Source organism: Delphinus delphis, chromosome 11, assembly GCF_949987515.2.
Source record: "Delphinus delphis chromosome 11, mDelDel1.2, whole genome shotgun sequence".
Lineage (NCBI taxonomy): Eukaryota > Metazoa > Chordata > Mammalia > Artiodactyla > Delphinidae > Delphinus > Delphinus delphis.
This window is the reverse complement of record NC_082693.1, coordinates 93,161,860-93,183,638: the sequence shown is the minus strand read 5'-3', so window position 1 is coordinate 93,183,638 and position 21,779 is coordinate 93,161,860. Positions and strand designations below refer to the sequence as shown.

Below are 21,779 nucleotides of genomic sequence, written 5' to 3'. Positions count from 1 at the left end.
GCGCGAGGCAGAGCGCTGGAACGACAGGAGGGGTGGGGAGAGGCGGACACCTGAGTTCTCGCCAGGAACAAGGGCCAGGCCCAGGGTACACCCAGTTAGAGTGGCTGAGGCAGGGAGGACAAGACTGTGGGAGGCTGGAGGCCAAGGAAGTGAGAGGCCAGGCTGTGAGAAGGATCACGGAAGCGGGAGCTACAGTCAGCAGGATGGAAGGCGGGGCGGTGCTGAGGGACAGGGCAAGTGACCTGGGGCTGGCTTGCAATGAGGGGAGTGGCTGGCCCAGTGCTGTGATGAGATTCAAAGCTGGGGGAGAATGGTCTGGAAGCAGCCTCAGGAGCCGGGATGACTGTGTCCCATCTCCAGGCCCGGCGGAGGGAGGGCATGAGGCAAAGAACAGCCCCCACTGAGAAGACTGCTGCGGAAGCCGGGTCTGGGTGGGGGGGGGGAGGCCAGGTTACAGTGCAACTTAAAAAAGGTGTCAGGGATGCTCAGAGGGGGGCCCAAGATTTGGGGAAGACCATGTCCTCTTGACCCCTGGACCCTGAGTCATTTGAGGAGCCGGGATGGTTGGGGTTCCCAGGTGATGGCTTTCTGAACAGTCTGGGCCTGACAGCCTGGGACTCTCCCAGCCACCCCTTCCCCGCGGTCCCCCTCCCCCCACACCATCTTCCCAGGCAGAGGTGGGGTGAGCACATCTCCCTCCAGGAAGGGAGGGCTTCCCCAGAAACACAGGGGCACGGGCCACCCTGCCGGCTCCAGCTGACACTGTTCTGCTCCTGCAGTATGGATCTGGGGCCCAGGCTCCCCCTGCAGGCCCCCACAAAGCATCAGGGGTGCAGGAGGCTGGTCCCTGACATCACTTCTTTAAATACTGACCAGTCCCCAAGTTCCCAACCTACAGCCCACTGGGAGCAGGAGTAGCATTTGCTGAGGGTAGAAAGGCCGGGAACCACCAGCCCAACCTGGCTGTCCTCCCCGCATCTGATAGATGGGGAAACGGGCCCAGAGAGCACTGGCAGACGCTCACGTCACACCACCTGTCAGGGGCGGAGTGGGCGCAGAACACGGACTCAGGCCTCGGGCCCCAGGCACTTCCTGACGCTCTGCCCTGCCTCTCCTCCCACCGGACAGCTGGTTCTTCCGGTGTAGGTGCCAACTGTGGCTCCATGCCAGCTCTGCCATCTGCCCTCTCCCTTTCCTCCCTCCTCCCCTTGGTTCTTCCTCCTCTCCGCCCTCCCTCCCCCAGCCTTTGTTCTTTCTCCCCAGGCTCAAGCCTGCCTAACAGCTCTGCACAAGTGGCCGTGTGGGACTCCCCATGTGGCTGGGGACTCCCCAAAGCAGGAAGAAAGGGCCACGTCCTGGAAGTCAGGCATGGGCTGCCATCCCAGTAGCTCCAGTTAACCTCTCTGGGCCTCAGCATCTCACCTAAAGCGGGGGTCATGAAACCCATTGGACAGGGATGTCACGTGCCTAGAGGAATGAACTGGATGGCAGGCCCTTTATACATCCATGTTCACAAACCGAGTGCGCCCTGAACCCAGGCGCTCCAATCCCACGTTCCAGGTGAGGATTTTCCAAGGTCCCTCTCTGGCGGCCCTGGTCTCGATGCCAAACCCAAGACTCCTCAAGTTCCCACACTGCCCCAGGACACGAAGAAATGCCCAAGACGCATGCAGAAACCTACCATCCACGTCTCCTGTTGACCTCCGTGCCCTGACTCTCTCCCACGCCTGAGAGAGATGGACCAGACAAAGGTCGGTCACAGGCAGGCGAAGAGGACAAGAAGATTCTGAGGCTGTCAGCGATACACACCAAAGGAGCACAGGACATGCCTGCGTGGACCCAGCCCCCTGAGTAAGTGGCAGGGCCTTGCCTGGCGCTGGGAGAGGACAGGCTAGACCACACCACACATTTCCTGCTGGGCCTCCTGTCCCCAGAGCCCGCCCCAAGCCACACCTCCACATGGCTCCGCAGGGAACTTCCGAAAACACACCTCTTCTCTGCTTAAAACCCCTCTCTGAGGCTGTCCATGGCCCTCCGATGCAGCCCAGCTTGTGAAACTGGCGCCCAAGGCCGACCCTGGGTTGCCCACCCTGCCTGCCCCCCACACCTCTTTGACTTGCTCTCACTCACACACCCGGGGTCCCCAGGAGCTCAGCAACGTTTCTAAAACCCACTCAGACCTTGTGCCCCCAAGTATTTATTTATACATGTTGTTCCTCCCACCTGGAATACACCTCCACCCCCACCTTCTTTATTAGGACCAACACAGGGGTCACCTCCCCCTGGAAGCCCTCCACGCCCCCTGGCAGAGGTACCTACTCCTCACTGGCTTTCCTTCTCATTGCATCCCAAGCCTTCTGGATGGTGCCTGTCGACTCAATTCTGTTCTCACTGACCTAGAGCATCTCCGGTGGGACACACAGGCTGGCACCGAGCAGGGACTTGGTATTTGTGGAATGAATGAATGAATGCCAGAGCTGGCCAGAGGCTCTGTCTCCACCCTGGACCCATTTCACCCCAGCCCCTGCAGGCTCTAGAATTTCTATGTGGGACAGCTAGAGTGTGGCAATCTGGCTGGGAACGGAGACAAGGGGTCTCATTTCGAAGCTGCTGCGTCTGCAAAGCAAACTCAGCTTTTTTATTTTTATTTTTTGGCTGAGCCTCGCGGCGTCGGGAATTCCCGACCAGGGATTGAATCCGCGCTCCCCGCAGTGCAAGCGCGGACTCTTAACCATTGGACCGCCGGGGAAGTCCCGCAAGCTCGGCTCTTGTACTCAGTGTCTGCTTGGAGTGATTGAGGGGGTCTGATAAAAATGAGGGTGTAAAACCGCTCCCTCAAGCCACTCCTTGGTGCCACTGCGACTCAGACAGGGAAGCCACGGGGAGTACACTGAATGTGGACCCAGTGGACTGGATTGAAACTGCGGCTCTGACAATCCCGGGCCCAGGAGCTCTGTCTCTAGTCAGTAGAGAAGTCACCTCCAGCCTGCCCCTGACTTCTGTCATGCGAGGGATGACACCCACCCTCCTTACAACATCCTGAGTGTTACAGCCAAAGCCCTTAAGAGATCAACCCTGAAAATGGCAAAATTTCCAACATTTTATTGTTTTATTTTTGCCAAAACAGAGCATTAATTTAAAAAAAAAAAAAGAAAGAAAGAAAAAGAAAACCTCTCATCTACCAGTGCTAATATTCTTTTCCCATAGGTCATTTCAAAGCTCTAAAAGGATGTAAATTCCAAATAGAAGGTAGTCCTTTATATGAAATCAGCTAGCTCCCTGCTGAAACTCCACTTCCCCCCACCTGGCTCCAGGTAAAGAAAGGGGTCACTGACAGGCTGCAGGATCGGGGCAGGATTGGGCACCTCTGATCCAGCCCAGCCTCCGCTTTCCGATGGGGAGACAGAGGCAGAGGGGGTGGCCACAGCTGGTGCCAGATCTCCTGGCCCCCAGCCAGCACAGCCCACCTCCCCGCCAACCCAGGTCAGAGGAGGCAGCTCTGAGCTCACCCTGGACACTGTCCCAACTTAGCCATCACCTCCTCGCCCAGGGCAGGAAGGGTCCAAGTTGGGATCTGCCAGAGGGCTCACCAGCTCCCTCCCCACCTTAACCCTCAGGGTCCATTCCTCAATTCCCGAAGTGAGTAATCACCGCCCCCCCAGGTGTGTGTGTGGGGTGGGGGGAGGTGGTGTAGGGCACACAGGGGCAGAGAGGAGTTGAGAAAGCCTCGGTCAAGAGATAAGGGGTCCTGCAGGCCTGGGGGCTCAGGTTCCAGGGTAGGTCCAGGTTTGGTGACTCCCTGAAGCTTACATGGTTTGGGGACCCACTTTCAAATAAAAAAATAACAGAAAAAAGATCTTTCTCTTGCAAGTTTTACAAAATCGCAAGCCCAAGTGCTCACGTTGTTAGGGCCCTACAGGGCGGCAGAAGGGGTCTTGGGGAGCACGGGAGTCCTGGATAGAGTGACCAACCGTCTTGTCTGTCTGGAACAGGGGGGCTCCCAGGTCATGGGACTATCAGTGCTGAAGCCAGGAAAGTTCTGGCAAACCAGGGCAAGCGGGTGCTGAATGCTCAGGCTCCATTAGCTGGAAGGTGAAGCTTAACGCCAGCCAGACCCTGCCTGCCGGACCCTGTGGTGAGCAAGCAGAGGGAGCTCGAGGGAGGAGGGCAGGTGGCCATGTGCGTCCACCACGTGCCCCCACGTGTTAAAATGTCTCAGCGCATCACGTGTTTTTGAAAAAGGCTGGTAGGAGACAGCAGCCCTCCCTAAGTGGTGGGATCACATGTGCTTCTTTTTCCAATTTTTTTTTTTTTGGTGAAATACACACAGCATAAAATTTACCATCTCAACCGTCTTCAAGTGCACAGTTCAGTGGTGTTCAGCGCATATACCTGGTTGTGCAACCATCACAAGTGATGTATGTTTTCCAACAATCGGCAGGTATTACTTCTATGATCAGAAAAAAACCTACATATTTTTTTAAAGTACATCAGCCTGTATCAGATACCTCTGCTCACGCAAAGGTAGTGAGCAGAGCTGGGAGACTGTTGGGGGCCTCTGGGGGGATTTGGACATTGGATGGAGGTTGACCCAGATGACCCTTATCCTTTCCAAACCTGAAATCCCAGGACTTCAAACTCTTCCTGATCCAGGGGAAGCACTGTGCTTTGGAGACAGGAAGATCTGGGTTCAAATCCTCCATCTGCTACTTACATGCTCAGTAACCTTGGGCCTCTCTGAGCCTCAGTTCCCTCAAGTGTGATACAGACTTGTGGGGGGAACTAGCCAGGCAACCGTGAGAACAGCCCTGCATAGTGGGTGCTCAGTGACTTTTTCTCCCTTCTGCTTGGAATGTCCTCCCGGCACCTTGATGTGCACACATGTAAACCCTCCTCATCCTTCCAGGCCCAATTTGACATCGCCTCCTCCAGGAAGCTTCTCTGATTGCTCTCCTGGTTTTGCTGGCCTCTGCCTGAGGGTGCCTGGCTCACTCCCCAGCGGGACTGTAGGCTCCCTGAGCACTAAGGGCTGCGTCTGAGTCACGCCGCCTTCCCTCGGAGCCTAGCCAACTCAATAAAGCTTTGCTAAATGAAGCCTTCACCAGCAGAAGTGACCCAAGCAGACAAAACGCCCACACCCCGTCACAAAGCCAGTGACTTCACGCTTCGGGCCGGCGGAGGGGAGCAGTGCACAGAGCCACCCCACCTCATCAGGCAGGTGTCCCCCAGAGCTCTACCTTTGCCAAGGACCTGCCAGGGTCTCTGGGGAGCTGGAGACAACACACGGATGAATGAACTCAGCACCACAAACCCTCCTGGATGTACCCAGGGTGCCAGGCCATGTGCCAGCACCAGGGACCCAAAGACTAAAGAACAGGGCTTCCCTGCCTTCAAAGAGCTCCCCATCTGGTGGGCACTTGAGAAGAAGGGGTTTAAACGTGGCCACCCTTCCTGTGGCACCAGAGGGAGGTTTTAACGTTTTTAGACAAAGGAAAGGTAGATCCCTTTCCCTCTGGGAGGCCAGAGATAAACACCCCAGCTGTCCCACCCATCACACCCTTATATGGCCCTGAAAATCCAGGAAGTGAGGGAGCTTGAGCACCCCACAGCTGGCTTTAGGCTTAGCCCGGTGGGGTGGCTGACAGGGGCCCTGCCCAGTGTCCCCAATCCAGGCCTTTCTGATCTAGGCCCACAGGAAGGGGCCCCAGGCCTGCAGAGGCAAGACCCTCTAGTGAGGGGGTCTGGGCAATGGCCAGCAACCCTAGGGAGCCCCAGACACCCCTCCCCAGACAGCAGCAGGCCTCCTTTCCCTGGGGTGCTGCCAGGTCATGTGAACCCCTCCCCGTGTGCTGACTCTGTCCCATCCTCCTCTCCCCGACCCCAGGTTTGAACAGGGACCCCCACTCAGCTCTCTGCACTGAGGGATTCTGCCCTCGCCAGGCTGGAGGTCCAGAACGGGCTTCTCTGCTCTTCCCTGTGGGCAGGGGACCTCTCTCCCGCCCTGCCGGCCCACGGCCCTCCTCAGGCATCCAGGTGTCTGCACGAATTCAGGAAATATCCAAGCCCAAGGAGGTCTCAAGGAGGCTCCTCCCGCCTCGCTACAAATCGGGAAACTGAGGCAAGCTAGAGGAGGTGACGCTGCCCACCTCGGAATTTAACTCCTCACTTTCCGTGAACATTTCTAGGGTGGCTTCCAGCCCAAGGTCACGCTGCAGAAAGACGGTTCCCGGGGAGAGAGCCCAGGTATCCGGCTCCCGGCGCGTCGCTCCACACGAGCCCAGCTAAGCCACAAAAACCCGGTTTCCTGCCCTCTCCTCCTTGAACGTCCGTGGCAAGAGCGCGTGCACCCCGCGAAACGATCCACGCCCCGATCCACCCCCGAATAAAGGCCACCTGAAACCAGGGTTCCGTCCCCACGGTCGCCGGTCCGCCCAGGCGGCCGCGCGCAACCCGACCCACGAGGCGCCAGGTCGCGGTCTGGAGGTCACCGCGACGGGGGGGCGGGGGGGAGAGTAAGAAGTGGGGACACCGGGAAGCCAGGGGTCGGGGAGCAGGCGCCCCCGCGAGGGGCAGGACCCCCGCCCGGAGCCCGGGAAGGAGGGAGGGGCGGGCGCCAGGACGCCGGCCGGACGGCTCCCCACCCGCGGCCGCACCCGGGCAGCAGGCCCGGTGGGGTTGGGGTCCGTCCGGGCGCGCCGCCCTCGCCCGCGCCCCCACCCCGCCCCACCCCCTGCTTGGCCGGGCCACCCAGACGTCCTTACCCAGGACACGACGCGCAGGATGGTGTGCGGCTGCCGGACCAGGGTGTAGGGGTCGAAGGCGCCCCCGGCTTTGCCCGCTCCGTACGCACCTCCTTCCATCGTGGCTGCACCCGCGCGGTGCACCCCGCTCGGCGCGCTCCGCCAGCCCGTGCGCGTGCGTGGCGCCCCCGCCCGCTCCCCTGCTCGCGCGACCGGCGAGGCCGAGGGCTCCCGCGAGGGGGCGCCGTAAGCCGAGGGCGCCGGGCAGGCGGGCGCGGCGCCGGCGGGCGGGCCGCGCGCGCCCTCGATCGCGGGGACGCGGGTGCTGCGGAGCCGGCGGAGGGCGCGCTCGTCGCTGGCTTGGTGACCTCTTTGCTGAGTAGTGGGGACGAGGAGTGGGGGGATGCAGTAAATGCAGGACTTGTCCCCGCCCCCGGGTGGCGGGTCTGCCGGGCCGCCCTACCCGCTCCGAGCCTACGGCCCTGGATGAAACCACCTTCGTGACTTTTTTGCTGGTTTCCTGTCGCTCTGTCTGCCCCCAATATAGTGAGCGGACAGGGGCCGCGTTTGTATTCCTCATGGGGTGCTTGGGACACAGTAGGTGCCGCAGGACTTCTCGAATGAATGAACCACGAATGAATTCGATTCACGAATGAATTACCCTTCTCTCAGGGCCTTCCCAAGCACAGCCCCACCTCCCCGGAGGACCTTTCCACCCTGTTTTTACGCTGACGTCACGTGAGTCCCCGAGTCTGCGCAACCCCACCCCCAGCCTGGAGGGGTCCGAGGTACCTGGCTCAGAGGCAGAGACCTAGGAACGGCAATCAATTCTTTATGAGACACCCTCACCCCCACCCCACCAGCACGCTACCCTTTTCCTTAATCCACTAATTAATTATGTAGTTATTTGTTCATTGTGCTCCTCTGCTAGTCTGCGAATTTTGTCTGACTTGTTCACTGCTGTAGCCAAGGGCCTGGCACACAGTAGGTGCTCAGTAAACAGACCCTGATTCCCATCACCCCATCACTGCTTGGCCTAGAGCTCCAGCTTTCATGGAAACCGAGGCTGGATGGAGGAGTGCTCGCTGCAGTGAGAATGACTGCCTTCCAGGTCTGGCTCTTAGCATGACCTGTAGTCCCCAGGGCCTCATGTCTCCACTGGTTCCAGGAGGCTGTTGGATAAGGATGTCTATCTGCAGGGGCCTTTGCTGTCCTGGTGATGACAGAACATGCCGCATCCTGTGATGACAGGACACCAGATCCGTGCAGAGGAAATGTGGTGGGTGTGAGGCTACCCCTTATAAACGTTCCATAGACAAATGTCCATCTTAGGCTCTGTTTAGTGACTGTTAACTCAGCACCAGGGCCTGAGCTAAGGGCTTTACATACGTTATCCCATTTAATACAGCAATCATATTCTATGATTATATGAAACTTCTAGAAGCAAACAGAAATTTTTTGTGACTTTGGGTTAGGCAAAGAGTTCTTAGATACGATACCAAGACCATGATCCATAAAAGAAAATCGATAAATGGGACTTCGTCAAAATTAGGAACACTCATCCGGGGACTTCCCTGGTGGTCCAGTGGTTAAGGCTCCACGCTCCCAATGCAGGGGGCTGGGGTTCGATCCCTGGTCAGGGAACTAGATCCCACATGCCGCAACTAAAAGATCCTGCATGCTGCAACTAAAAGATCCCACACGCCACAACAAAGATCCAGTACATGGCAACAAACATCCCACGTGCCACAGCTAAGACCTGGCACAGCCAAATAAATAAATAAATATTTTTTAAAAAAACACTCATCCAAAGACCTTGTTAAAAGACTGAATGAAAAGGCAAACCACAGTCTGGGAGAAAATATTTGCAAAGCACATTTCAGACAACGGATTTGCGTCCCAAATACATATGAAGGACTCTAAAAAGTCAATAATAAGATAAACAAGCCATTTTTTAAAAAATGGGCAAAAGATTGGAGCAGACACACTTCACCAGAGAAGATATACAGATGGCAACTAAGCACATGAAAAGATGCTCAACATCATTAGTAATTAGGGAAATGCAAATTAAAATCAATGAGATATTTCCACACACCTATTAAAATGGTTAATGTTTTAAAATTTTGACAATTTAGGGCTCCCCTGGTGGCGCAGTGGTTAAGAATCTGCCTGCCAATGCAGGGGACACGGGTTCGAGCCCTGATCTGGAAAGATCCCACATGCCGCAGAGCAACCAGGCCCATGAGCCACAACTACTGAGCCCGCGTGCCACAACCACTAAAGCCCACGCGCATAGAGCCCATGCTCCGCAACAAGAGAAGCCACCAGAATGAGAAGCCCGCGCACCGCAACAAAGAGTAGCCCCCACTCGCCGCAACTAGAGAAAAGCCCTCGCGCAGCAATGAAGACTCAACGCAGCCAAAAATGATAAGTAACTTAATTAATTAAATTGAATAAAAATTTGACAGTTTTGAGTGTTAATGAGTATTTATAACAACCAGAACTCTTGTACATTGCTGATGAAAATACAAAATAGTGCAGCCATTTAGGAAAACAATCTAGCAGCTTCTTATGGCGGTAACTATACATTTGCCATGTGACCTTGCAACCCTCTCCTAGGTATTGACGCTAGAGAAACGAGAAGTTACATTCACACAAAACCCTGTACAGGAATTTTTACGGCAGTTTCATTGGGAATAGCTGAAATCTGGAAACGACCCAAGTGTCCCTCAGCTGTAGATTGTATAAAAAAAATTGTGGAACATTCATACAATGGAATACTACTCAGGAATCAAAAGGAATGAACAACTGATACACTCAACCACAAGAGACTACAGACTGCATGACTTCCTTTACGTGACATTCTTACAAAAGCAAAACTATAGGAACAAAAAACAGACCAGTGGTTGCCAGGGGCTAGGAGTGAGGTTGGTGTGTGTGTGTGTGTGTGTGTGTGTGTGTGTGTGTGTGTAGGATTTACTACTAAGAAGCACAGGGAAATTTGGGGGGATGATGGAATCATTCTATATCTTGTTTGTGGTGATAGTTATACAATTGACTATATATGTTTGTCAAAACTTGCAAAAATGTCCATTAAAGGGTGACTTTCACTGTATTGAAGTTATACCTAATTTTTTTTTTTTTGCGGTACGCGGGCCTCTCACTGTTGTGGCTTCTCCTGTTGCGGAGCACAGGCTCCGGACGCGCAGGCTCAGCGGCCATGGCTCACGGGCCCAGCCGCTCTGCGGCATGTGGGATCTTCCCAGACCGGTGCACGAATCCGTGTCCCCTGCATCGGCAGGCAGACTCTCAACCACTGTGCCACCAGGGAAGCCCCCCTAATTTTTTTTTTAATGGAGAAAAAAGTGTGCAAGGCTGATGGGCTGAATCAGTGAGTGATATTCAGATCAGTGAGTCATGTTCATTCATTTATTCATTCAATAAATATTTATTTGAAGCCCACCATGCATAAGGCTTTGTGCTACGCATAGGGCCATAAGAGTGAAGAATTTAGAGACTGTCCCTAGACCTTCCAGCACTAAGGTTTGATCACACTAATGTATTAAATCTCAGAAAGAGTAGTGTTCAGAAACCTGAGCTTCAGACTGAGATATTCTTGGGTGGTCCTGGCTCCTGCCACCCTTCACTCACTGTGTGACCTTGGGCAAGTGGCTTCACCTCTCTGTGCCTGTTTCCTCATCTGAAAAATGGAATAAGCATAGTACCTACCTCTGAGGATTATTGACAGGATTAAAGGAGAGAACTCACAAAATGTGCCTAGAATAGCGCTTGATACAAAGAATGAGCTCAGTAAACGTTAGTGAGCTGCCCATCCCCGTTGGTCTTCAGGGTAGCTGTGTACAGCAGGGCATACAAGCACTTTCTTAGAAACACAAAGCTATAAATGGTGGGTAGCTTCCCGACTCACCCAGGAACCTCTACTTTTTAACTATCATTGCAGGTCATGGAAACATCCTCCTCTTCTACTGTCTGTATTTATGTGTTCTGCATTAGCAGCAAGGCCAGGCTGTCCTTCGTAGGTCAAGCTTTTGCAAACCCAGAGCTGCCTGGATCATGCCTTGTACTGCCTGGTCGTTCAAGTTCCCAGCCCAGGCTGAGCTGTAACTCGCCTTTGTTCCTTCTCTCCTGCCCCCTGGAGGCCGCTTTGGTATGGAAGGTGTTTGGTCTGTTTTGTGCGAGTGTGGAGTTAGCTGGGCCAATGCGCAATGCATTCATTGTATTTGAGTGCATAATGATAACGTTAAAAATTTGCCAAAGGTACGTTTCTGGAGAGCTGTTTGGCAGTGTGCCATTTGATACAGAAATCCCATTCTTTTCCCAAGGAAGGGATGTAGGAAGTACACACAGACCTAGTTAGCTCTAAGGCTGGGTTGCACATTCGCCTAGTCATTTGTTCAATATATCTTTAACACCACTGTGCTCCAAGTCGTTGAAGACCCTCCAACAGTGACATAGTACGTGGTCTCTTTGATGCTCCTCCCACAGAGAGGTGGAGTCTGTGTCTCCTCCCCTTGAATATGGGCAGGCTTGTGATTCGTTGATCAATAGGATGGCATTGTGCCCTTTTCCCGGCCCAGGCCTTAAGAACATATCAGCTTTCACACTCCACCTCTTGAAACACTCAGCCCTGAGCTGTCATGTAAGAAGTCTGACTATGTTGACACCGCTGAGACATCATGTCCATACTCAGGTTAAGAATCCCAGCTGAGGGAATTCCCTGGCAGTCCAGTGGTGACGACTCAGCACTTTCCCAGCTGAGCGCATCCTTCCAGCCATCACCACCACGGTCCTGAACCCTCCAGACTGATCACGTACCAGCTGAATACCACAGAGCAGAAATACGAGCTGGGGAGAGGGCGGAAGTCATGGATACTTGAGCTCTGGATCCAAGCAGCCACCGAAGCTTTGGCTTTTGTAGGATAACAGAGATTAAAACTTTCCAAAAGAGACGGAACCTGAGCCAGGCTCTTGCCTGAAGGCAGCAACAGGGGTGGCACTCCATCACCGGGAAAGGAAGCAAAGAATAGAACTGCGGGGGATTCTTGCCTGGGACTCTGACTTAAGAAAGTGATGGGTCCGGGAAGGGAGGACAAAGATTTAGCTTGCCACCGAATGCTGAAGCAAGGCTCCCACTGCATCCCCAGACAAGGCATCCCCGATATGTCCATAGGAAAGAGCCCTAACACATCATTGTGAGAGCTGCAGAGATTTAAAATAATAATACCAATATAGCAAGAGAATATTGTGAACTTTATGCCAATAAAATTTGAAAATAAAGAAAAATGGACAATTGCCTATGTTTTTATAGAAAAATGTAGCTTACCAAAACGGATGCAACAAGACATAGAAAAATCTATGTAGTCCTATAACCATTAAAGAAGCTGAAACAGTGGCTAAAAAATCTAGTTACAAATAAAATACAAGGCCCAGATAATTTTATGAGTGTATTTTAACAATCACCCAAAAAAGATGATTTCATTTTCACACAAATTCTTTTAGAGTGAAAAAGTGGATATGCTTGGGCTTCCCTCGTGGCACAGTGGTTGAGGGTCCACCTGCCGATGTAGGGGACAGGGGTTCGTGTCCCGGCCCGGGAGGATCCCACACAACGCGGAGCGGCTGGGCCCGTGGGCCATGACCGCTGAGCCTACGCGTCCGGAGCCTGTGCTCTGCAACGGGAGAGGCCACAACAGTGAGAGGCCCGCGTACCGCAAAAAAAAAAAAAAAAAAAAAAAGTGGGTATACTTATTTTATTCTATGAAGTTAGAATACTTTGACATCAAAATCGGAGAAAGATAGTACTAGAAAGGAAACGCTCAGGGCAATCTCATTCATGAATATCATTGCAAAGAGTGCTGAGAAAATATTAGCAAACCTAGTCCTGCAACGCATAAAATGATAATACATCATGAGCAACTTGACTTTATCCTAGGAATGCAAACTTGGTTCATTTTTAGGGAATCAGTAAATGTCATTTTTCATATAAACAGATTAAAAGGTAAAAACTACATGATCATCTCAATAGATGCATTAAGACTATTCGATAAAATCAATACCCATTCAATATAAAATCTCTTACCACACTAAAAATACAACATCCTTAACTTAAGATTATCTACAAAAGTCCTATAGGATGAGTATACTTTTTTTTAATTTTTTTAAAAAGTTATTTATTTTTTTTGGCTGCGTTGGGTCTTCATGGCTGCGCGCAGGCTTTTTCTAGTTGCAGCGAGTGGGGGCTACTTTTCATTGTGGTGCGCGGGCTTCTCATTGTTGTGGCTTCTCTTGTTGCAGAGCATGGGCTCTAGGCACGTGGGCTTCATTAGTTGTGGCACTCGGGCTCAGTAGTTGTGGCTTGCAGGCTCTAGAGCACAGGCTCAGCAGTTGTGGTACACGGGCTTAGTTGCTCCGCGGCATGTGGGATCTTCCCGAACCAAGGATCGACCCTGTGTCCCCTGCATTGGCAGGTGGATTCTTAACCACTGAGCCACCAGGGAAGCCCCAGGATGAGTATACTTAATAGATGAAGCATTAAAAGCATTCCTTTTAAAAATTAGAGAAAAAACAAGAATACCAGCCATCACTATGTTCAACATTGCTCTGGAGATCATAGCCAGCACAGTAAGACAAGGAAAAACCATATGTAAGGTACAAAGATTAGAAAGAAATATTCATTAGTTCCAGGTGATATCATTACTGTACATAGAAAACTCTAAAGAATGTACAGTCAAATTATTAGAATTGATTAGAGTTTAATAAGTATGCTGACTAGAAAATCAAAATACCAAAAGCAATCGTATTTTTATATTCCCACAGCCAATAGTTAGAAAATGTAAAATTTAAAAGGGAGTCATTTATAATGCATTTTTTAAAAATCTAGGGGTAATTTTAAAAGGGCGTGTGTAGGGACTTCCCTGGTGGTCCAGTGAGTAAGACTCCGTGCTCCCAATGCAGGGGGCCCAGGCTCAATCCCTGGTTGGGGAACTAGATCATGTATGCATGCCGCAACTAAGAAGTCCACATGCCACAACTAAAAGATCCCGCGTGCTACAACGATGATCCCACGTGCCGCAACTAAGATCCAGCGCAGCCAAAATAAGTAAATAAATAAATAAATATTTTTAAAATAAAAATAAAACCTAAGCCCTAACACAGTAACCCCTGCATACAAACCTTCAAGTTGTGAGCTTTCAAAGATGCGAACGTGCCCCTGTGTGCCAGTTGTTGTACGGTACCACTGTACTTTTCAAGGTACTGTACTGTACGATTAAAATTGTTTTCTTTATGTTTGTTTTTTATGTATTATTTGTGTGAAAAGTATTATAAACCTATTATAGTGCAATACTATATAGCCAATTGTGTTAGTTGGGTGCCTAGGCTAGCTTTGTTGGACTTACGAACAAATTGGACTTACAAACACGCTCTTGGATCAGACCTCATTCGTATGTAGGGGTCTTACTGTAAAGAAGACCTAAGAAAATGGAGATGTAGTCCAAGATAATCAGGTATGAATACTCAATATTATAAAGATCTCAATTCTTCCCAAATTGATCTACAGAGTCAGTGTAATTCCAATTCAAATATCAATAAGCTTTTTAGTGGAACTTGATACACTGATTCTAACATTTTTATGGAAAAACAAAGGGCCAAGAATTGGTACAACAGTCTGAGGAAGCAGGGCAAGCCCTATTGGACAGGTAGGGCAGCTGTAAAGGTTGATTATAAAGCTAAAGTAAGATGGTAGACAGAAAGAACAATGGAACAGAATACAGAGCCCAGAAACAGAACAGTGAACATATGGAAGTGTGTTATACAGCAGAAGTGACACTGCAAACAGAAGGATGGGCCATTCAGTAAGTAGTAGCTGGGAAGAATGGCTATCCATATGGGGGGGAAGATGAGGTTGGGTTCCTACCTCACATCATTCACACAAGTTAATTCCACATGCTGGTTGCAAGTACCATCAGCGCAAATCAAAAGCCCCAGCGGGTGTGGCAGTTGTGAAAACAGGCGTGGACTGGCCGCAGGAGTCACTTACCCACCCCTCCCCTCCAAATCAGCAGCTCAGGGATGACAGCTGGGAGACGGCCTCCTCCCAAAGCCCCTTCACCCTAAGCGTTTCCAGGTAAAACCATGGTAAAGTGAGAGGTAGTGTCAGCAAGAGGGGATGCTTGGCTGTCTTGTGGAGCCTGGAGCTCTACTGCCGCAGGGCTCACCCTCCCCTCTACTTCAATTTCCTGGGACAAACACACACTAGAAACTGCCCTCTTTCTTTCTTTTTTTTTTTTTTTAATTTTACTTATTTATTTTTGGCTGTGTTGGGTCTTCATTGCTGCATGCGGGCTTTCTCTAGTTGCGGCGAGTGGGGGGCTACTCTTTGTTGTGGTGCGCGGGCTTCTCATTGCAGTGTCTTCTCTCATTGTGGAACACAGGCTCTAGGCGCGCGGGCTTCAGTAGTTGCGGCACGCGGGCTCAGTAGTTGTGGCTCGCGGGCTTAGTTACTCCGCAGCATGAGGGATCTTCCCTGGCCAGGGATCGAACCCATGTCCCCTGCATTGGCAGGCAGATTCTCAACCACTGCGACACCGGGGAAGCCTGAAACTGCCCTTTTTCTTTTCCCAATACACATTACCAGATTGAATAGTTGAAATCCTTGTGGGGGAGGGTGGGGCTCAGAGGCTAAAATAACTAAATGTCTGAGTAGGACAAGTCCCTGAAAATAAACACAGTAAACTGCAGGACATATACCATTTGAAGCCTGGCTACTGGAAAACACAAACCAAGAATATAAAATAGACCTGACAGAGCTAAGGGATGATATTAATGATATAAATGAGGAACAAGAAATAATCACAGTGAATCCAGCAGAAGTATTTCATTTTATTTTATTTTTTGGCCGCACTGCATGGCTTGTGGGATCTCAGTTCCCTGACCAAGATTGAACCTGGGCTATGACAGTGAAAGCGCAGAATCCTAACCACTAAGTCACCGGGGAAGTCCCTTGAAGTACTGAATGAAAAATATAAATGTTGAAATAAAGGACACAGCATGGATACAGCTGAAGAATGAATTAGTGAGATGGATGACCAGAGTGATTAAATGCCTTGGTAGAGTTTACTGATGGCTAGAGCGCCCTGCTGTTTGGTCAAACACTAGTCTAGTTGTTGCTGTGCAAGTATTTTGTAGATGTAATTAACATATAATCATTTGACTAAGTAAAGGAGATTATCCTCAATAATATGGGTGGGCTTCATCTCATCAGGTAAAGGCCTGAAGGTTTCCCAGAGGGGAAGGAATTCAGACTCCAGATTACAACATCAACCCCTTTCTGAGTTTCCAGGCTGCTGGCCAGCTCTACAAATTTCAGACTTGCCAGCTCCCATGATCCCATGAACTAATTCCTTAAAATAAATCATACATATATTTTTATTGGTTCTGTTGGTTCTGTTTCTCTGGAGAACTTCAACTCATACAGGTAGGTTGTAAAAATCTCGCCATCATAGAAGTCCCTTTACCCTCCCTGCTCTATGTTGTACTTGTCATATGTGTCACCTCTACATACACTGCAAACCCCATCTGTGGGAGTTGCAATAAATTTAGAGGAGCTGAAGGGGAGAGCTTGAGAAGGGGCTGGGGGAAAGTGGAGGCCAGAGCGGCACGATTTGTCTGTTTCCTCAAGATAACACCTATGTGAAACATTTGGACGTTAGTAGTTCACATATGATGTCATGCACTTCACCGTGCACCCCGCTGGGAGGGACATTGTGCCAGGTTGTCCTACTATGTGCTGCTGGCTTAAAGTGTGACCATCAGTCTCCCTGATGTTGAAGCGCACTTTTCCTTGGTTATTAATAAATAATCTGTAGCTGATACTTCGCCTGACTAGCCCGTTTCCCAGCCGTGTTTCACCCAATGGTTTTAACGTCTCTTGACGATCCTTGCTTGATTCAATTAGCGATTACAAAGGGGTGATTTTTCTATTATTTTTCTGTATTTATTAGCACAGCTGTTATCTGGTGTTTTGTTTTTTAACAACATAGTAGTAGATTTTGGTTGGTTGGATTAGAAACACAGCTCATCTAGAATCCTAAAGCTAAGTGGAAGGGACCTGGGACCATCCATTAAAGAAATTCTGGTCCAACCCCCTCATTTTCCAGAGATGGGAAGGGATTTGCTGAAAGGCTCCCAACAAGAGCTTTGTAATGTCCTACAGGAGCTTTCTGGTGCACAGCAAAGACTTATACAATTACTCGGATTTTAAGCTTAAATGATTTGCCCAAACTTTCCCTAGCTGAGTGGACTGTGCCACCAGGGAAGTCCCTAATTTTTAAATAAATAGGATTATAGCATTTGGACTATTCCATGAATTGCTTTCTTTCTTTAACTTGATGTGTTTTGAAAGTCTTCTCACGTCACTATATGTAGATCTACCTAATTCTGATTAACAGGCTGTAAACTATTTCATTGTACAGAAATATCATTGAAGGAAACCAGAATGTGTCACCCCCAAATATGCCTCTTTGACATAAGAATTCTTTTGAGCTGAAGGCAATTAAGAAGTAGCAAATACAGGGGCTTCCCTGGTGGCGCAGTGGTTGAGAATCCTCCTGCCAATGCAGGGGACACGGGCTCGAGCCCTGGTCCGGGAAGATCCCACATGCTGCGGAGCAACTAAGCCCGTGCGCCACAACTACTGAGCCTGCGCTCTAGAGCCCATGAGCCACAACTACTGAGCCCGTGAGCCACACCTACTGAGCCCACATGTCACAATTACTGAAACCCACGTGCCACAACTACTGAAGCCCGCGCGCCTAGAGCCCATGCGCAGCAACAAGAGAAGCCCCCGCAATGAGAAGCCCTTGCACCGCAACGAAGAGTAGCCCCCGCTCCTGGCAACTAGAGAAAGCCCGCGCACAGCAACGGAAGACTCAACGCAGCCAAAAATAAATAAATAAATAAATAAATAAAATAAATCTATTAAAAAAAAGAAAAAGAAATTTTAATAAATAGCAAATACAGGAAAAGCTCTCTTTCCCCTCCCCTTTTCTAGGGTATAAATTTTCCTTCCCTGGAGACAACTCTAGACTCTTATTAACCCAGAGACAGCACCAGAGGAATCTGAAAACGAACTGTATTCCATTCGTTTCCCCCCCATGTACTTACTTCCCCACAGTTTGCCACCCTTGGAAGCTTAAACCCATTTCCTTTGTCCCGTCATTCTCTATAATCGTGTGCTTCTTTATTGCAGATGCAAGATAAGCCCAAGGTTTAGCCACTGCTTTGAGTTACTCACGGGTTTCTCCCATGTGTATATACTATATAAATGTTAATAAACTTCTGTTTGTTTTTCTCTTGTTAATCAGTCATATGTTATAGAGCCCCAGCCAAGAACCTAGAAGCGTAGAAGGAAAAATAATTTTTTCCTCCCCTACAAGCATCATGGTAATAATAATAATTATTGTTCTTTGTTCACCTCAAGTGCAAACTGCCGTGTTCATTGGTTTCCTCAGCTCACAACACACTTCGGTCTCCAGACTGGGTCAAAAGCCCTCTCCTGTCTCCTCTAATTTCTTGCCTTTTCCGCTCCCAGGCCCTTCCTCACAACAGTTTCTAAAGAGAGGTTCTCAAACGCTGGAGTGCATCAGCCTCCCCGGGAGAGCTAAGAAAGAACACGGAGCCCGAGCTTTGCTGACAGGTATGGCCTGGGCTTTTGTGTTTCTACCTTGTTCCCCCTTGTAAATTAAGTACGGATGCATTTGTGTTTGTGTTTTTAAATAGTATTAATGGCATTGGGGTAGACATCTTACTGTTTCTTCCCTTTTTCAACTCCACATTATGTTTTAAGCCTTCTCCACGTTATAGTAGGAGCATCGAACTTGGCAATTCCAAATGTGGTCCAGCATCCCATTGTGTACATCCCCACATCTTATTCATCCATCCCCCTAGTGGTGGCCACTGGGGCTGCAGCCACCTCCTGCTTCAATTCCACTGTTCACATTTGTTTCAAGAACTACTGAATTAAAGTAAAGGAAAGATGTACTGTATAGCACAGGGAACTCTCTTCAATATCTGTAATAACCTATAATGGAAAGGAATCTGAAAAAGAATATATATGTATAGTTGAATCGCTTTGCTGTACTACCTGAAACTAACACAACATTGTAAATCAACTATACTTCAAAAAAAAAAAAGAAAGAAAAAGAAAGGAAGATATGGGTTTATATATCCACTTAGGGACTTCCCTGGTGGCACAGTGGTTAAGAATCCGCCTGCCAGTGCAGGGGACACGGGTTCGAGCCCTGGTCTGGGAAGATCCCACATGCCACAGAGCAAATAAGCCCGTGCACCACAGCTACTGAGCCTGCGCTCTAGAGCCCGTGAGCCACAACTACTGAGCCCGTGTGCCACAACTATTGAGCCTGTGCTCTAGAGCCCAAGGGCCACAACTACTGAGCCCGCGAGTCTACAGCCCGTGCTCCGCAACAAAAGAAGCCACCGCAATGAGAAGCCCACGCACCGCAACGAAGAGTAGCCCCCGCTCGTCACAACTAGAGAAAGCCCGCGCGCAGCAACGAAGACCCAACACAGCCATAAATAAATAAATAAATAAATAAATAAATAAATTTATATACCCACTTAATAAGGGGATAGGGAGTGGGAGAAAGGGCTTCTATGGAAGAACAAATGGAAGGTGTGACAGTTTCAGATAAAATTGGTTTAAGCAATATTCAGGTTATGATGCTTAGTCTCCTTTCTGACCGTGAACCTCCCAGACCGGGGATTTATGGTGGCTGTATCTTTCAGGAGGTCCTGCTTAAGGCCGCAAAGACATTTAGGTAAGTTTTGTTTCTGTGGCTGCGGTTTGTTCAGATATTTTCAGCTTAAAATAATCTTAATGCCACTGGAGTGCATTTTGAATCCCCACAACTATATGGTCCACAAAACCCCAAATATTTCCTCTCTGGCCCTTTACAGAAAGCTTTTGTGGATCCCTGGCTAATGACCCCAGGCCTTGGACCCAGACTACTTGTGCTTGAATCTGCTCTCATCACTTTCAAGTGTACCTTTCCATGGCTCTATTTTCCTATGTATGAGATGAGGATATGAATGGAACAGAGCTCATAGAGCTGGGAGATGAAATGGGTTAACATTTGTAAACACATAGAACAGTGCCAGGCACCTAGGAAATACTCTGCAAGTGCTAAGTATAATCTCTTTCAATGGAAGGCAATCCTTAATTTTGACATAGATGAATACAATCACCCCCTTATGATGTGTTTTTCTGGGGCCTTTTTTAAAAATTTTGTTTTTAATTTTTTTATTGAAGTAAGTTGATTTACAATGGTGTCGATCTTTTTTTTTTTTTTTTTGGCTGCATTGGGTCCTCGCTGCTGTGTGCGAGCTTTCTCTAGTTGCAGTGAGCGGGGGCTACTCTTCGTTGTGGTGCGCGGGCTTCGCATTGTGGTGGCTTCTCTTGTTGTGGAGCATGGGCTCTAGGCGCGCAGGCTTCAGTAGTTGTGGTGCTCAAGCTCAGTAGTTGTGGCTCACGGGCTCTAGAGTGCAGGCTCAGTAGTTTTGGTGCAGGGGCTTAGTTGCCCCGCGGCAGGTGACATCTTCGCAGACCAGGGCTCGAACCCGTGTCCCCTGCGTTGGCAGGTAGATTCTTTTTTCTTTTTTTTTTTAAATTAATTAATTAATTTTATTTATCTTTGGCTTCGTTGGGTCTTCGTTGCTGCGCGCGGGCTTTCTCTAGTTGCGGCCAACCTGGGCTACTCTTCATTGCAGTGCGCGGGCTTCTCATTGTGGTGGCTTCTCATTGCAGAGCACGGGCTCTAGGCGCATGGGCTTCGGTAGGTGTGCCACGCAGGCTCAGTAGTTGTGGTGCCCAGGCTTAGTTGCTCCGCGGCATGTGGGATCTTCCTGGACCAGGGCTCGAACCCGTGTCCCCTGCTTTGGCAGGCGGGTTCTTAACCATTGTGCCACCAGGGAAGCCCTCTGGGGCCTTATATAAGAAGTCTTTCAGCATCCGTAAGTCACAAAGATTTTTCTTCCATTTTAAAAAGAGCTATCTTTATAGTCGTACATTTCTTTAATCTACCTAAAATTTGCCTTCATATACAGCATATGTAGAAGATGCCATAGTTTTTCTCCCCCCAGTGAATCGGTTCTCCCCACACCATACATATCACTTGTCAGTCCATCTGTGCCCCATGGCCTGTGGCTCATCAATCATGGGTCCGGTCCCGATGTGCATGGAGATCTGCTTCCATGCTCTGTCTTTACTCCTTTGTCTGTACCTGTCCCGGTTCCATGCTCTTTTTATCATTAAGGCTGGAATGTGAGCACCCAGAGGGCAGGAAGCATTGTGTTTTTTTGTTTTTTTTTGCAGTACGGGGGCCTCTTGTTGTTGTGGCCTCTCCCGTTGCGGAGCACAGGCTCCGGACACGCAGGCTCAGCAGCCATGGCTCACGGGCCCAGCCGCTCCGCGGCATGTGGGATCTTCCCGGACCGGGGCGCAAACCCGTGTCCCCTGCATCGGCAGGCGGACTCTCAACCACTGCGCCACCAGGGAAGCCCAGGAAGCGTTGTTTTAATCACTGATTTTTCCCAAATGCCTAAATCAGTGCCTGGCACACAACAGGTGCACAAAAAATATGTGCTGAATGAGTGACTTTGTGAAATGTCTTAATGTCGTGTAAGGTGAGCTGTGATTTATTTCACCACCCCTGACTGATATGTATTTTTTTATCTTTCAGGGGATTCTGTGCCCACGAACCACACCAGGGTCACCTCAGGTCCCTGGGAGACTTACCCCAGCACTTGGAGAGACTTACCTCAGCCCAGGAGCCTGTAGGGCAGGACACAGAAACGCTCTCGCCTCAGGGGAGATCTGCCTCCTTCTGAAAGGCGGCCCCCTCTCCCCCTCCCCTTCCCCACTCCTCCCCCTCTATCCTTCCCCTCCTACAGCCCTTCCCCACCTCTCTCCAGGTAAATTGAATGAACACCAAAGGGATTCAT

The 21,779-nt window shown here is 50.0% G+C and overlaps 1 protein-coding gene across 2 annotated transcripts in view; it reads right to left on the bottom strand.

Annotated features, from left to right (window-relative positions):
• SYNGR1 (synaptogyrin 1) overlaps window positions 1–6,943 on the bottom strand; it is a 28,944-nt gene extending 22,001 nt beyond the window's left edge. Inside the window, exon 1 of one of the 2 annotated variants that reach the window (XM_060025689.1) lies at window positions 6,762–6,943. In XM_060025689.1, coding sequence (XP_059881672.1) covers window positions 6,762–6,860 — 99 coding nt within the window. In that variant the 5' untranslated portion in view covers window positions 6,861–6,943. The remainder of the gene's footprint in view (window positions 1–6,761) is intronic. The other variant, XM_060025690.1, reaches the window with a different exon arrangement.
• Window positions 6,944–21,779: the final 14,836 nt, after the last annotated feature.